Genomic DNA, 17466 nt, shown 5'->3' on the forward strand with positions numbered 1-17466 from the left:
CACTTCTTCCGTCAATGCACATCACATGAAACTTGGAAGTCACAGTTATCATGAGCTTCAAAGAGCTGCATGGTGTGTATGCAATTGCCCTCAAATCCTGCACACATATGACCACTCACGAATATACAATACAATAAACCATACAATACATACATGTACAACAGCCCTTTACATACACAAGATTCTTTCTTTGTTGGCTTTGAAAGGTCTTATTACCTGTATTTTTCTTGCAGCTGCTCTGTGTTACCATTTTCTTGACCTATGACCCCATTAGAGAGGTTGCCATTGGATTGGTTCTCAGTATCTTGCTGGTTGTTATTTACTGGTTTGCAATGACTGTGACCAGACAGTGTGCCTCCAACATTTGAAATACATCCTAGTGAAAAAATTGCACACAGAAAATGTTAGAGGTTATCCTTTATATAGTTTCAATTTGAACAAAGTTTGACACAGTAGACAGACCTGTCATTAAAGACCTGGTGCTCAATCTTGCAGAATAACTTGTTGGCATGCCCGCAAACCCAAGTTGATGCAACTATGCTGAGAAATAAAATACATGTATTGTTGCGATATGCACTAACAAAATGTGTGTCTGCCCGATAAAAAGCCATGTTCAGTCACCCGTTCATCGGCTTTGTCGTTGCATTTCCCTGCAACTGGCTTATAACCAGCGATCGAATTCAACGGTATCGCATCGCAAAATGCGATGCAATTTCCATCAACTGCTATGCACTTTTCCAAAATGCATAGCTAAAAGTGCTATACTGCTATGCAAACATGTGTTTTGCATAGCACAAACTGCGATGCAAAAAAATTGACTGAATTCGAACCCTGCTTATAACACTTGACAACAATACCCTAACAAATTACTGTCCTTGAGTGCATTGATGAATGGCGGCAATGTTTACTTAATATACATTCTTTGCCGAATTATATCAACAGATCCACAAATTGCTCACGGTGATTAAACTCCAAGTACATGTACATGTAAGTACTACAAACAATAAACATTAATATAAAGGTTATAAGTAATGAATGACAAACCACAGAGCAAAACGATCATGGCAAGATATTGGGAAGTCAATATCTGTCGATGCCCATAATTGCTAGCGACGACGCAATTAACCAGCGACATGGTTACACTATATCAATTCATCGGCATGCTGCGAATCTAAATAACTTTTCTGGTGGCAACCGCTGCAAAGAGGATGATTTTGGTAGGGGTGTGCCGCTGAGAATTTGAAAATGGACCCATCAATATATACCAATTTTTCAAGAAATTTGGACACATCAATATACCAAAAGTCAATTTTCTGCCAAATTTAACCCAAATTGTCTTATTTTTTCAAAATTTTCCCCAAAATTTTGTAGAAATTTCAAAATTTTTGGCTGGATTCAGGCAAAATTGGGCTATTTTCAAGAGAAAATTTTGAAAACACACCATGTCACCCCCCCCATCCCATATACCAAATTTGACCTAGAAAAAGGGGCCATTGATATACAAAAAGACCGAAAATGCTACCCATGTTTGTGGCACATCCCCGTATGGTCATTTGTACTGAGTACCCCCCAGTATTTCCTATGTATATTAGGTGATTTGGCTATGCATTTGGTATTCCAGGTGGCTTAAGTACAATAATGCAATATAAATTAAACATCTGTATGAATACATAGGTCTACAATAACCTTTCCAGGTGGCATATGATGCTAATTAAGAAATTTTATTGTGTTCATAAAAAATAGGACATTATTAATAATAGCAGTATATAGATTTATTTTTAAAGTAGTGATTCAATTTTTTTTAAATCTGTATGACTATTCAACAGCCATGCCCATCTTACCTTCTTCACAGACCCAGAAGGCTGGATGCCTTGTATTGCGGTATTCACACCACTGCCAGCCCTCCTTACTCCACCATTGTTTGTTTTTATAACCATCAGTGTTGACAAAGTGAAGGAATTGTTTATTGGTGATCAGATGAGCTGAGGCTTCAAATGCAGGCACTCTGTAAATTCAAATATAAACAGCCAGAGGTGTTATGATTGTAATTTAGAGCAATTTCTCACAAACAAAATAGTGTTTTCTCGGACGGACCTTGATCGATTTTATGTATTCGATAAAATTAAGTTAATGTTGACTAGTACAATGTACATCAATCAGGAAGTGCTAAAAACTTTCCCAAATAAATTATTCATATATGCCAATCACATGGTCATCTCAAAACGTGTGCTGTGTGTGCGTACGGCTGTTAAAACGCATGATTTTTTTAATTACCGTGTACACTTTGCTTAAGCCTTCTGGCACATTGCCAGAAACGTGTAGAAACAAAAATGTACATTTTAAGCATGCCTTTGTAGGGAGAACATCATTTCAGTAGCAAGACGGCAGATCTGTGCAAACCGCAAATTGTGCCCAACCATTCCCAAACCTGGCTACAATGCAAAACTGTGCCTGCCTGCCTGCCATCTGTACATCTGCTTACCAGTATTATAGTTTAAATACTCACTTTTTGTTGATTTCAGGATATTCATTATCCCATCCGTATGTTGGGAAGTCTCTTGGTTTACCAACAGATACATCAGTTTCATTCACCTGGACTAACACATTCTTGTTGACACCATCACCTGTAACAGATAAATTGTTTACACCACAACAGATTAAATGACCACACCCCATAGATACAATGATCGGTGACAACTCTCTAGTCCGAAGGTTCCCTAGTCTGAAGGCTCCTTAGTCCTATGGTTCGCTAGTCCGAACACGTAATTTACCATTCGCTAGTCCGAATTCTGAAAAAGGTTCGCTAGTCCGAATATCTGGTTCTCTAGTCCAAATATAGAATAAGGCTCGCTAACCCTAACCCTAAACCATAACCCTTATTCTATATTCGGACTAGAGAACCTTCGGACAAGAGAACCTTCGGACTAGCGACCCTTCGGACTAGAGAGAAGTCACACAATGATCACACTACAACTTGAGATGAAATGACCACATCATATAAAATGGAAGGAGTAACCGAGATGGGATAGCTACAACTTTAGCAATATTCAGCGGCAGCACAAGACATTTTTTCCCTGGGGGAATGGGGGGGGGGCAAAATGAATTTCAGGGGAGGTCAAAAATCAAGAAATATCTGCAAAATTGCCACCAAAATTGTACACAAAATTTGTTTGTTTTTATTGGGGGTGGCAACTGGGGGAGCAAGATCTCTGATGGGAGCATTTGCATTCAGGGATGTAAATGGGCAACATATCCATTTCCTGTAAATCCATCTGGTCCTTGGACAGGTGGCTGAGGGCTTCGTGCGTTATTGAACATTTTAGAGTGGTTTGTCCGGGAATACACTGCAGGGTATCACCCGTCCTTTTTGGCTCTTTTTACGATGAACTATCATCATCCAATTCCAGAAATGCAAACAAAAAAAGTGTTGTTTTTTTACATTTCTGGATTTTTTTTGGCCAAATTTCTGTAATTCCGGTAATTTGAAATCCTCACTGAACTGGCTATCTGTCCCTGTAATATCTTCGTACTATCCATATCTTAATTGTTTTTAATGGAAAACTATCTTAATCTTTTAATCTTGAGCAATTATGTGTTCACTGGTAATTAATGAGTATTATATTTGTCTAAAGTTCACTAAACAAAGAAATCATAACCATGAATGAAGTTTTGGTGTTTACCTACATTCCTTTATAAAATATTATCTTTATTAATTATATTTGTCTGAAGTTTATCAAGCAAACAATGAACCTAATCCCAAGTACACTACAAGATTCCTATTGAGGCCACCTGCACATCAGGTACATCATTGCTAAGGTACCGGGCTGGTACACACAGAGTACCTACACAGTACCAATGCTCCTACTAAACAGGACCCACCAGCAGTGTTACTGCACTGGTACTAATCTCAGACTCCCCTGGTACTGTACAGTATCAGCCAAGTACGTTGGTGCCAGGTACCTGTGCAGACGGCCCAATGCAATAGGAATCTGGTAGTGTAGCTTTGGTACTATATAGTCCCATGTGATGACAGTAACTAACCATGCATGTAGTTTTGGTGTTAAATATTGAAGCTACATTACTCTATCAAAACATTATCTTAGTTATATTTGTCTGAAGTTTATCAAGCAAATATTGAAACTACATGTATTGCCAATGCCATGTAGCTTTGGTGCTATAATAGTCCATCCCTTACTCCAGATCCCAGAAAAATACAGCACTTTTTTGGGGGAGGGGGGATTAAAAATCAAATCCTTGTTTTGTCAAATGAAACATAGCTAAATCCTACTTCCTAGTTCTAACTGGCAATAAAAGTCAAATTTTAATAATTTTGCATGTTGAGGGAAAATGGACCAAAACCATGCAATTGTGCATGTATTCTTACAATTCTAGTCACAAACTCAAAGACTTTGCACAAGTCTAAATATTCAAAATTTTGAAAATAGAATGTGACTTTGCTCATAATTTTAATATTTCATGTCAATTTTGATCAAATTCATAAAAGATATTAGAAACTAGTCTTAGTACAAGTATTTGGGCTTGATTGTCACAGCATAAGAAACATATTCAAAAACAAATGTTTTGGACCTCATTTCCAAAAATTGGTCAAAAATAGATTAATCCGTAATTTGACTTGTATTGCCAGTTAGAACTTGCTAAAGGAGTAGGATATAGCTATTAGCTAGAGGAGTAGACCTGTTATCCATGTGACAGCACTGTGCATGGAGTTTTTGTATCATATATTATTGGTGCTACATAAACTCCACCTACTGAAACATCGTAATTAATTAAATTTGTCTAAATTTTATCAAGCAAACAATGAAACTATTAATTACCATGTAGCTTTGGTGCTATAGTCCATCCCATAGGTCTGTGAACCATGTGAATAGGAAGTTGCCTTATTAGCACAGATGAAGTCTCAATGTGTATTCTCTCATGGTCCATGCCCATGAACACTGCCCACTGTCGGGTGAACAAAAATAAAACACTCAAGGTTAACAGGAGTTTTATATGTGTGCACAAAAAGTACAACGGGGTATTCCAGTTGAAATCCATACACCCCACTATGGAAGACATGACTTTAATCTCCCGCAGGGGGTGTAGATTTCAAATGGAGTCACTCATTCAGGTAACCCTGTTTGAAATGAATTCACACTACCTGTGTGAAAGATTAAGGTCATATTAAGGTCAAGGACTTAGGGTGTATGGATTTCAACTGGAATAGCCCTGTGCACAAAAAGTATAAATGTGCTATACCAGTTGAAATCCACACAACCTTACTATGGAAAACATGGCCTTAATCTCCTACTCAGGGGGTGAAGATTTCAAATGGAGTCGCTCATTCAGGTAACCCTGTTTGAAATGAATTCACACACCCTGTGTGGAAGATTAAGGTCATATCTTCCATACAAGGTGTATGGATTTCAACTGGAATAGCCTAAATTGCTACACTTGAAAAGGCAATTTCATAACGAAAGCAACAAACTATCAAATGAATGAAAGTATTCTGTAGACCGAATGAATAAATCATTTCCAATGAATAAATTGCTCCTGTACTGCACCAAAATAAACACATCCTATATGAAACAAAAATGAAGTTCTGGAATTCTACACCAGTATCAAATCGAGTTCAACAGGGCTATTCATCCACCCAAGTACTTCCTCAAATGGCCCTATTCGGCTGCTAACATCCTGCTTCTGTTTCCCAGACTACAGAGATAAAATCCTGGTTTCATTTCCTCAAATGGTTTAATCTGCTATGTTACTTCCTTCCCTGTCCTGTTACCGAGACTAAAAAAAGGTTTTTTTAAACCCTGGTTGTGTCCTTTTAGAGTAAACTGCTCTACATTCTACTTACTTTAAGCTAACTTTTTTTTTTTTTATAATTTTTACAAAAAACTTTATAGCAGGGGTGCGATACAAAGCTTGTGAAATATCCAGAAAATAGTAAAAAAATCCAGAAAATACCCATGAAATTGGGCAAAAATACACTAAAACGGGCTGAAAATCCATAAAATTGTGAAAATCTGGAAAAATCCAGACAAATCACACCCCTGTTATAGAGAAGTGATCACTTTTTTATCATCTGTAACTGTCTGAAATCTACAAATTAAGTTCTATGAATATATCATTATATGCATCATGTCAGTTCATACATGTATTCTCAAATAAAAGGTCTTGATCAAAAGGTCATTTGGACGTGACCATAGCGAGCGAGCGAGCGAAGCATACAAACAATTTCAATGTTAAACAATTTTGGGTTATTCCTTCATGTAATTTTACACGAAATTAGGGTTAGGGTTAGGGTTAGAGTTAGGGTTAGTTTAGGGTTAGGATTATGGTCAGGATTAGGATTAGGGTTAGGATTAGGGTTAGGATTAGGATTAGGCTTAGGGTTAGGGTTAGGATTAGGGTTAGGATTAGGGTTAGAGTTAGGATTAGATTACACGAAATAATTACATGAAGGATCGACCCAATTTTGGCTCAAAATCAAGGTCGCATTTTATATTTACCCAAACCACTTTGTTACACTATTTGAGCACAAACCAAGGACAAGGCGTTTCCCGGGCTAAAAAGAGCATTTACAGGGCAATTCTGGTCGATTTCTGCCCGGTACATGTAGAAGGAGCTGGCCTGCCAAGTAAAAGCCTGGGGACCTCTGCAGTCTGCACCCCCTCCCCCGCCTCCTGATACGCGAGAAACAACACAAGAATGCATACATACATGTAAATATTAGCTTACCCATTGACTTTCCTGTGTAACTGGGATTTCTAGCGGAGTCTCCTGAATCACCCTTCGCACAATTTGTCGAACTTGGGCGCGGAATTCAACCACCTTATCCAAAGATGGCCATTTAAAACTGCCACCCATGCGATAGTTCTCCTGAAATAGATATGATTCAAACAAAAATTAAAGGCTCAAATTCTGATGTTACCACATGGATCCTGGTAATATCTTGACTATAGCTACCTTATGCCTTATCAAACTAGAAATTTGCGGTTCTCGACCTGCGCGGTTCTCAATGCAAATCGTCGGCCGCAATGCCTCCACCTTGACGCCCATCATTTTAACCTGTGCAATTTCACTTGGCCCAATAATGACCTTCACATTATCTGCCTCACTAAGGTGGCCATTCCCACCAAATTTCATGAACCTGCAGCAGTGTATGGCGATTTGACCCCAGATGACCCCGAATGACCCCAAAATGACCTTGACATTTTTGCCTTGTTTCAGTGCTCGTCTCCACAAAATTTCAGAATCTGTGACATTCTATGGCAATTTGACCTTGGATGACCTTGGATGACCCCAAAATGACCTTGACATTTTTGTCTTCCTACAGTGGTCGTTCCCACCAAATTTCATGAACCTGCAACAATATATATCGATTTGACCCCGGATGACCCCAAATGACCTCACAATGACCTTGCGATTACGTATATTTTGTGCAAAATCAGGTCAAGAACTTCTGGCTGTCTCCAGATAATCTGTGCACAAGGTTATTTTCCTTGATATGCATAAATTATGCAAATTAGGTACTTAATTACCATATTTTGCGATTTAAAACCAGCTAAAATTTGGAGACTGCCAATTGCCACCCCTCCACCAAATTGCATCACTATACGCCTTACCAGTTCCAAGAAATTGCACTCGCAAGCTCGGACGGACGGACACCCAGACGGATGGATAGACGGACAACCAGGAAACATAATACCTCCGATGGAGGCATAAAAAAAGTTTGCATGTAGAGCTGTATACAGGGAACACCCCCCCAAATGCCAATCAAAATAAAAAGGTCCGCCCTTTTCGAAGTTCTCGGGTTGCGAACACAAAGCATCAGCTGCATTGCCTCCACCTTGACACACTAATTTTATCATAATAATTATGTTTTGGATCCAATATTTTCACACACTTGGATTCATCTAAACTTGGTTGCAACAGGATTTGAACTGTTCACAGACTAAATTTTTAAAAAATAAAAATCACTCAAATCTGTAAAAACAACAATTTTCACTTGTTTTTTTTTTCAGTTGAAATTTTTTATTTTTAAAAAATGGTTGATTTTAAATGCATAAAGCAAAATAAAACAAAAGAAAAAATGTAAAATCTGGGTTGGTCAGGCTCAGGGCCATCACTAGGGGGGGGTATGGGGTGACACCCCCAATACTCAATCTTGTCGGCAAAATTTGACTGCTGTCGGCAAAACCATGTGACTGTCGGCAAATGTAGTCAAAGGTATGTGTGATTGTCGACAAATTTTGAGAGCGATATAACAGATTAATGTGTTACGAAACTGTGTTGTTGTAACGTAATAGATCAGCTGTGAATGGTATAGTAGTTACTAGTTAAAAAAATATTTTGAAAAATTTTTTACCTCCCCCCCCCCCCCCCCACTTTTTAGATTTCTGAGCGCCGTCCTGGCTAAAAAAAATTTGTGGCAACAAATTACAAAAAATTTACGTCGGCAAACCATACTGTACACCCCGAATCATATTATCTAGCGACGCCCTGGTCAGGCTTCATACTTACCGTATCATCCCAGCTCATTTCATCAACACCAGTCTCAAACATGGTTTCAAATTCTAAATTGATTCGCTCCTGAAATAGAAAGAAAAGAATTTACAAGCCATTATTCACAGGCATTACATTTTTTGCAAAGCTTAACTCCCATGCTGCCATGGTAATAACTTAACACATAACATAATCAAAGCTTGAGTACTATGGCATGCCACACGCCCAGCTGTTCATTTAATATTAAAATGACATTTTCTTATAATTCTAGGCGCTGCGCGTTCCCGTGTGCGCATTGCACTTTTCATTTTCCTCACAAGTACCTGGGTTCATGCCTTCCTTTGTTTTCCAGCATGCAAAAGGTTTTCACCTCACACTTGACAAAGGTCTATGACCGAAAATTTGTGTAATTGCTATGCAATTAAATTATGTGGTTTGACACCAAATACTTTGCTTGGACTATATTATTGATCATTTTTCAAACCTATGCAGCCACTATTTGTTTACTGTCTTATGGAGATATGAATAATATAATTCACAATTTTTTAAATTTAATGGTCATATCATAAACAGAGACATCAGTACCTCACATAAGGTTTTTTAGCATTTTATGGTCAAATTATAAACAGAGATATCACTTTTTAGTTTCTATGAAGTTTTTTAGCTACAGTACATCTGATCAGTCTATTCCAAAACATAAAAGAGATTGATGGCTACATATCAGTTGTTTGGTGGGTATTGTGAAAAATGAAAACATTTTGCAATGAAATTGAAGAATATCCTGAGGATATATTCTAAGGTCCAAGCAAAAATGCTGACTCATGTTTTTCAGAATACCTGGAAATGATGCAAAATCATTTATTCATAACCATCACATTTCAGTTTGTTTGATTCTATCTTTATAAGATGGAAACTTATAGGGTCTTTGTGAGCAATAAGTAGGGTCTTTAATTGTAAGCAATCAGATGTTCAGGAAGGTAATATCCCTGATAATAATGTCTGTTGGGTGGAATGGCTGTGACCAAGACCATATCCCTCATACAGTCAACATTAATAGGTAAATTTTCACGGGAAAATTTTCTGGACACGTGACCAATGCGTATCAATGTGAGTGTAACCTCGAGCCTGATCTCTGTCCCCCGACGGTGCCCCCGCTATTCAAGTCTTAGTAATTTTAAATTGGAATAGTATTTTTGACCGCAATTTTGATAGAAATTTGTGCGTTGCAAATTTATTGAATATTATGGTATCTTAATTTTTTCACAATATCATCAAAACGTAATTTCAAAAATATCTATCTACGGAAAAAAATATTTATCTACGGAAACTCTTACCATAACATTATTAACTTATTTTGCCTCAAAGGAAGAATTCTTCCTATTCAAATACATTGGAAGAACACCCGCTGTGCTCGGGTCACATTCCATAATGCTAATATGTCTGCGCCCATGGGTGTCACGTGTCCAGAAAATTTTCCCGTGAAAATTTACCTATTAATTCTGACTGTCATACAAGGATCTATTGGGAGGGATGCACGCAATTTAGGATCTGCATGTCATTGTCTACCAATAGCTAAAGTACAGATCCACTGTGAGTGCTCAACTGCTCATCAACTGTATAGCTAATTGGTCAATCTTCTCAAGTGTATCTCCTATCCAATTTAATTTATCTTTCATTTTCCCTTAAAAAATATCACATAGTCAACCAGCTACAACCAATTACAATGCGCTTAATCATGCAACGTACAACTACAATAGCTGTATTGACAATAAAGTGGTCAGAAATCACAATGTCTAGTGTATTATCACTACCAGTAGAAATCACAGCAATTTGCACTGTGATTTTTTCACGGCAGTGAAATGATGCCACTTGCACCCATATCTCATATGCACAGTTTATCCCTTACATATCCTGTGTCTTGAATAGCTACATAGCACGCCACCCTGTGGTAATAAGAGGCTAGGAAATAATTCCTAATATCTCATACCCTAGTTTGTATGCCTTTATCTAATCTTGCCCCACTGACAACTTACTATTTAACACTTAACCTGTCCAAGAGTTTGTCCAGCTGTTAAGGAAGTAGGCCAGTGTCTTCCTTGATTTTTAACTGTGCAGCCCACGGTGCAGCCATGCCGTGCGTGAAGTATGTGCGCGAGTCATGTTACAAATTATTGTTATATTTTTTACTTTTTTCTCTCTCATTTGATCGGGGCACCACTCGAGGGGTCATACTTTCTTGGTATTTCTAGATATGAAAAGGACCCCTATGAATATGCCAGTCCTATAAAGAGTGCCACCCATGAGTGGGGAAATATTTTTTTATTATATTCTCTACTTTTCTCTTTCATGTGACACCATTCAAGATACCATAAACGTTCGCCTAATGGCGCTATGGGCTCCCTTGACATAACTGGAATTTTAGACACAACTAAAAGTACCCTCCCAAAAAAATCCCACTTATTTCCATTCTAAATATGTATACTTTTATATACTTCAGACCAACAATTTAGAAGTTATAAGGCTCCAAAGTTTCCATAATTCCAGGGTTAAGACCACCCTTAAGGGAACTACTCAAGATTCCTCATTTTTATGATAAAATTTAGCATGATATGAGTCTCTTCACACCGCTGTTGATTTCATGAAATGAGTGCAAAACTTCTAGTATTTCATTGCTTATAATAGCAGCACCTAATCATATCTCCACACCTGCACTCGGGTCTCGATTAATTTGCTTTTCAGATCTAGCATGTAGGTCTATGCAATTGCAACCAGATGCTCAGAACTGCAGATTTCTTTGTTGGCTTTAACTTTTCCAAAACAAGACCGCTAAATTGATATAGATCAGGGGTCCATAAATAGCGGTCTTGTGGCCACTTTTAGGCGCATCACAGTTGCTTCGAGTGGTAGCAAGGCGCCGTTTAGATTTAAAAAATTAATTAAAAATAATCAAATCAAATCAAACCCTTTGATCAAACTTCATCCATCAGGAATATCTCCAATATTCTACATTTCAACATTAAACAATGCGATTCCCATGTTATTCTTGTAAAGACAGGCTAAAGTAGTACAAAATGTTGCACCAAATGACGTCATTTGCACCTCAAATTTCAAAAAATCGATAGCTTCAGAGGGGGAACACCCCCCCCTCTGACTCTTAGCAGCCATTGAGTGGCGCTTTACCGTTTTCTTTTATTTCATGTGGTGCTTCAACAAATCTATTTGAGGCAGCCTGATATAGATCTTTTTTGTATGACCATATAATTAATATAATAATAGGCTTGGTGATAAGGTCAATTTTAGGGAGGGGTGGTGACATGTACATCAAGCGCACTTTTCATCATCATCATCGTCATCTTCAATATGACCTTAAACCTTACCTTAATTAGGCCAGCTAAGAGCAACTTATTCATATAGAGCGACTGCCAGATGTATGCCATAGTAGAATATCAGAGGTAGGCGAAGCCTGTCGGGACATGTGTAGAAAGCCTTCTCAGCTAAGAAATGATAAAAAAACAAAAAAAATGAAGAATTCAGATCAAAAAAGTAAATGTTACGAACAAAAATCACCATGTAAATGGGTCAAGTTGTTGAGAACAAATGTCTAATTTAACCTGGGAGCTCCAGAATCAGTGTTATCCCTGCCGTTGGATGATCAGAAATTCACTGCAGGGTTTCCATCACCCATCGGACTTTTTTTTTAAAGTTATTATATATGGACCCAAGTCTGCAGATTTTCTGTTTGAAATGGGTGTTATGAAAAACAGACAAATTTGGGCCACAAGTCCCTGCATAACATGTAAAGTACACCCCCCCCATTTTCCAGGCTCATAAACTTGATACAAACTATGCATTATGCTCTACAAACTCAACTAATTGCCTAGCAACTTTTGTATTTTTGAGAACAAGTATAAAAATGGTTCAAGCATGCATTTAAACATATTTATTCACATGAACAAGAACAAATGATAATGAGGAAATTAAAAAGGAACATTCAGAAAATAAATGGGGTGATTATGTACAAGTATTTATATTTATTTATTTATATTTATAACAATAGGCTAGAAAGCCTGGACAAACCCAATATAGTGAAATCACTAAATTTAAGGGATGCCCATTACATCAAAAACAAACAAAAAATAAAAAACATAATTAGGACAAAGACAGGTGGAACGGAGAAATAAAAGGAGACCAAATGGCTACATGAGGTGGAGACAAACAGACGATTTAAAGGCTGGTGGATGGCAGGGAGGTGCTTTTGACAATATCCTCGGGCAGGTAGTTCCACAAGGTGGGGTATGAGTTTCAAAATGATTAACCCTGACCAATTACGTTTGAAAAACATACCCCCCCCCCCCTGGAAGATATTTACAAAATCTTCCACAGGGGCAGTGTGGATTTCAACGGGAATGGCCCATTATCTGTTCAAGATACAAGACCTTCAAATTCCTAGGCACTTATACTTTGCCCTGTTATATTTTGATAAATAAATACATGTAGTTCAATATCTTTCAGTCCATAATTAAGCATGTTGGGGTTGCATGCCACCTGTAAGAAGCAACTGTGCACAAACTTTACCAATCTTTAAGAAAACAATTGAAACATTTGAGCTTTTTTCTGGGCCCAAAAGCACTGAAAGCAAAATAATGCTGTCACAGAGTGCCCTTCTACTCCACTTGTAATTGCAGTGCTAATTCTACCATATTTAATTGCCTAGGTTAAAGAAAATATGTATTCTCCCTTGGTGTCCTTTGAAAAATCACTTTTGCCCGAGTGCCCTCATGTATTGAGAAAACTTTAAGCACTTAATTTAATAGATATTTTACAGACTGTATTAACTCTACTTCTACTTACATGCAATCACAGTGAAGATGCTTTCATTCAAACTGTAGGAATTTTCAAAATACTTCAATATTTGTCTGTATGGAAGAAAAACAAAGCAAAATCCAATGATCAGTAAATAAGACGACACTTTGGGCAAGAGAATGAAGCTAACAACGGAAGACTTTTAAAGTAGTATTTTGTGATCCTAGCATCCTCTTTTTATGGCATTTTTCAGTAGATATCCACGAAAAAAGCTTTGCGTTTGCGAGTTATGCATGATTATGTGTATCACACCGCTCCAAAGACAATGTGTTGTAATTTCGTTCTGGTATAGCAGAACAAAATTCAAATTTCACGATATCTTTGCTAAACGAATTAATCTCCAAGAAATTTTTTGTACATAGAAACATGGATAGCCAGAGGATTCCAGTGATATAAAAATCTTCTTTTTTGGAGAAAAGTGGGTGGATGATGCTGTGGATCACGAAATGCCCATTTAAATGCATTCTAAAGACAAATTAAGATTCATAACATTATCTCACAATCGCTTTAAGAAGGCTGACATATATTTATGAATTGAATACATATGTAGGAGAAATGCTAGGAAATCAGATAGTAAATGCAATTTTCTGAAAAATGGAAGAAAAACAAATAAAGAAGTACTAAGTGTACATTATTTCCATAACCAGGTGTACAAAAGTCCCGGACAAAAGTTGCAATTTTCAATTTTTAGATAATGAAATTACAAAGTACAAAAAATAAGCTTTAAAACTAGAGCGGTTCTCGGGTTGCGCGGTTTTCGGCATTCGCGGTTCGTGTGTAAGGTTCTTGGTTCTTGGGTGATGGTATGGTAGTGGGTGAAACGTTATGGTTGTGTTAGATGTTTGTTTCTTTTTAGAACCCTGTATAGGCGTAGCTAGGATGGTGGTTGGGGAGTGTGGAGTGGGTTTATTTTATTATTTTGTAACGTTGGTATCTCGCAGTTAGGCTTCAAGTAGGGGTACACTATGATGTATACAATAATATAATGTGTAACAATAAGAAGGCGGAACTGTGGGTTTACTGTTGCGTTATTTTGTAAATTTATTAGGGGATATTTTACATAGACTGGTGGACTATGGGAAATGTTATATGTACTTGTTCGAAGTGAGGCGGGCGTATACCACTTATCTGGTGCGTATCCTTCTTGTGTTAACTTTTTTTTATGATTTAGCCTAATAGGTATTTTGGTACTGGTTCTTTTGTTCGAGGGTCTTGATATTCGCCTGTCTCCGGAGCTAGAATTAGACTGTACTGAGTTGCAAAACGTGAATGCATGCTAGTTTGCAATGTCTGCCCCTATTTATACACTTTTATGCTGAGACGAATATACTATAGGTATATTCGTCTCAGCTTTTATGGATGCATTTCACAAGCGCAGAATGATGTACTCATTATCCCAAAGTACCAGATACATTGCTTTTGTGATTGGTCTATTGGCTGTAGTATTTTTCCGGTAGTTTGTAATAATAAGCATGCACAGGTCATGTTCTTGGGAGTTGACATAGGATCATAAGTTAAGTAATATTGACCCTTAGATGCATTGTAGTTAATTTGACCGTGCATCATATTCTGCTGTAGGCCTAACATCGGGTTTTGTTCATGTTTCCAAAAAATTAAAACAGTTTAATGTCAATTAGAAGACTGTACTGGGTATGTATATATAGCAGTTGTCTATGCATGGTTAAAGAAAAATATTAACGTGCCACTGTATGCACGATGGGAAAGTCATGAGAAAACAAAGTCGGAACATCTTGTAGGCTTATTCTTTTGTAGACCTAAATAGTTCATACTGCAGTTACTGTCCGTTTTCCTATACACAATACACAGTGCTCTCACCATTGACGCGTGACCTCTACAAATGATGTATGTTGGAAGAATGGGCACTTGCCTAGTTAACATCACTGTGTGAAAAATAACCAGCCAATATTTAACTTATTCTCCAAACTTCTAGCAAATATATTTCTCTAACATGACCTAAAATTACAGCTAGGTTAGATGTTCAGAAATAGTCGCACTTTTGTAAAATATGAGTGAGGGCAAGGCATAGCTAGCCAACTCCCGTGTTAATTGAATGGAGATTTGACCGAAAATATTGGTATCGGACCGCTCACTTCTGAAGGATGCCACAAAAAACGCAGTACAAGCTACATTTAAACTATTCTCTGGCAATCATCATGATGAGTTTCTTATATAGTATGCCGAAATTGGGTACTGTAGGTGATTGACAAAGGGTCGCACTTTGTGTTTTAGGAAGGATATGTAAACGACAGATAACACCAAAAATATGAAGAAATTATTTCCAAACCGTGTTAAGTCAACAATCATTATGTTGCTCATTTTCAAGAATGCTGGTTAACAAAAAGCAGGCCATTGTCTCATTTCGTGAACAATTGTTTCCTTGCGTTTCCTTTATAATCGGTTACCCAACTGAAGCTGTATTATAGCAGCTCATTGCTATATCGCACATATAAAACAGACACACGTGCACAGCCAGAGAAGATCCGATTTAATCAGTTGAGCTGTTTCAATGAGTGTTATCTTGGTTTAATAGCTTTTAATGGGGTTTAAGTCCTGCAAAGGTCGAGGTGAATTCTACTGTAGACATGACTGCATCATGTAACTAAATACCGCCAGAAGACATAGCATGTGTAGCAGTTAGATGAAGATGCTTCTGAAGGTATTTAGTTATCTATTTAGCTCTATTGGTGCAAAAGAATAAGCCTACAAGACGGGTTCCTGCTTTCGTTTTTCTCCGAGTTTCGCACATTTAAAAAAAAATATATAGGCCTACAAGATGGTTTCCGAAATAATTTTCTCCTGACTTGCGGATTTTTCATGCACATTAATATTTTTTATTAACTATCTGACTGCTACACATGCTATGTCTTCTGAAGGTGTTTAGTAACTATTTAGCTCTATTGGCCAAAAGAATTAAGACTACAAGATGGTTGGTTTCCGACCTCCTTTTACTTCCAACTTTCGCACGATGCATGCCCATTAAAGAAATATTTTATAGGTCTACAAGATGGTGGGTCGGTACAATTTGAGCTAATTTGTGACCCTACTTCTCATACCCGACTTTTCATACCCCATCTGACCAGACTTTTTTTTCAGTTTGATGGGATATTCTCAGCGTATTCAGTAGGTAATTAAATATTGAACAAATGCCATACACATTTCCTTTATTATCGATTAACATAACAGCATTTTCAAGCATTTTTTATCGCAAATTTTAAAGCCTCGTTCAGCTATACAATTAGCATTGATGAGTTTTGAGCCCTGTGCAATACAAATCGCCCGGACTATTTGCTCAAGCCAATCAATAAGTGTTTGCTTATTGAGGAGAAAAGTCAATAACTGGTTATACCTTTATCTGCTAACTTAGTTGAACCTGGTGGTGTGGTACGTTGAAGTCAATGTTCAATAAATTCCAAATGTTGCTAGCAGTAAAAGAGCTAAATAGCATGCAATGACAATAAAAAAAAGTTTATGATGTCCTCATGCTTAGATCTTAAGGTGGTATTTGAGGCATATTCTAGAAATTAGTAAATGGCTTTGTGACTTTCAGAAGATTTTAAGGTATGTAATTTGAACATAAATTTGAGTTTGATTTGTTTGACTAGACCTAATGAAGAAATATTTTCATTCAAGTGCAAATGTTCTAAGTAGTCTTACTTTAAAAGTTGCCCTGTCGGCTTCTAAATAGTAAACGAAAACTAAAGAAGTAATGTTTTCATACAGTGCAGACAAAGTAGCGCAGCCAGCGGGAGGGATGGGAAAGGGGAAAGAGTGTCTCCTTGACAAAAACTTAAAGAGGAAAATGCCCCTTGACAAAAAATTAAAGAGATAACCGAGAAGGCAAAGGAAATGAAAAGGGAAAGCCCTTTTTGGAAGCTCGAACTTAACATGTAGACTACAGCCTTCAGTCATGACAGTCTCTTTTAAAAATAACGGTATAGGCCTATTTATATGTCCCAGGTCAAAATGATGCAACCGGGATTTTTTTGGTCCCCAACACCTCAAATCCCCTCCCCCTCGACTAAGAAAGCTGGATATGCTCCCGATAGCACTATAGTGCCAGTATGTATGGTAACG

The 17466-nt window shown here is 37.4% G+C and overlaps 1 protein-coding gene across 1 annotated transcript in view; it reads right to left on the reverse strand.

Annotated features, from left to right (window-relative positions):
* LOC140161293 (uncharacterized) overlaps positions 1-13894 on the reverse strand; it is a 46018-nt gene extending 32124 nt beyond the window's left edge. Inside the window, 10 exon segments of the mRNA XM_072184771.1 lie at positions 217-376; positions 1842-2005; positions 2507-2624; positions 4836-4962; positions 6742-6882; positions 8527-8595; positions 11886-11927; positions 11929-12002; positions 13360-13424; positions 13872-13894. Of these exon segments, the coding sequence (XP_072040872.1) occupies positions 217-376; positions 1842-2005; positions 2507-2624; positions 4836-4962; positions 6742-6882; positions 8527-8595; positions 11886-11927; positions 11929-12002; positions 13360-13424; positions 13872-13894 (983 nt within the window).
* Between the last annotated feature and the right edge of the window lie 3572 nt (positions 13895-17466).

Source organism: Amphiura filiformis, chromosome 1, assembly GCF_039555335.1.
Source record: "Amphiura filiformis chromosome 1, Afil_fr2py, whole genome shotgun sequence".
NCBI classification, from domain to species: Eukaryota; Metazoa; Echinodermata; class Ophiuroidea; order Amphilepidida; family Amphiuridae; genus Amphiura; species Amphiura filiformis.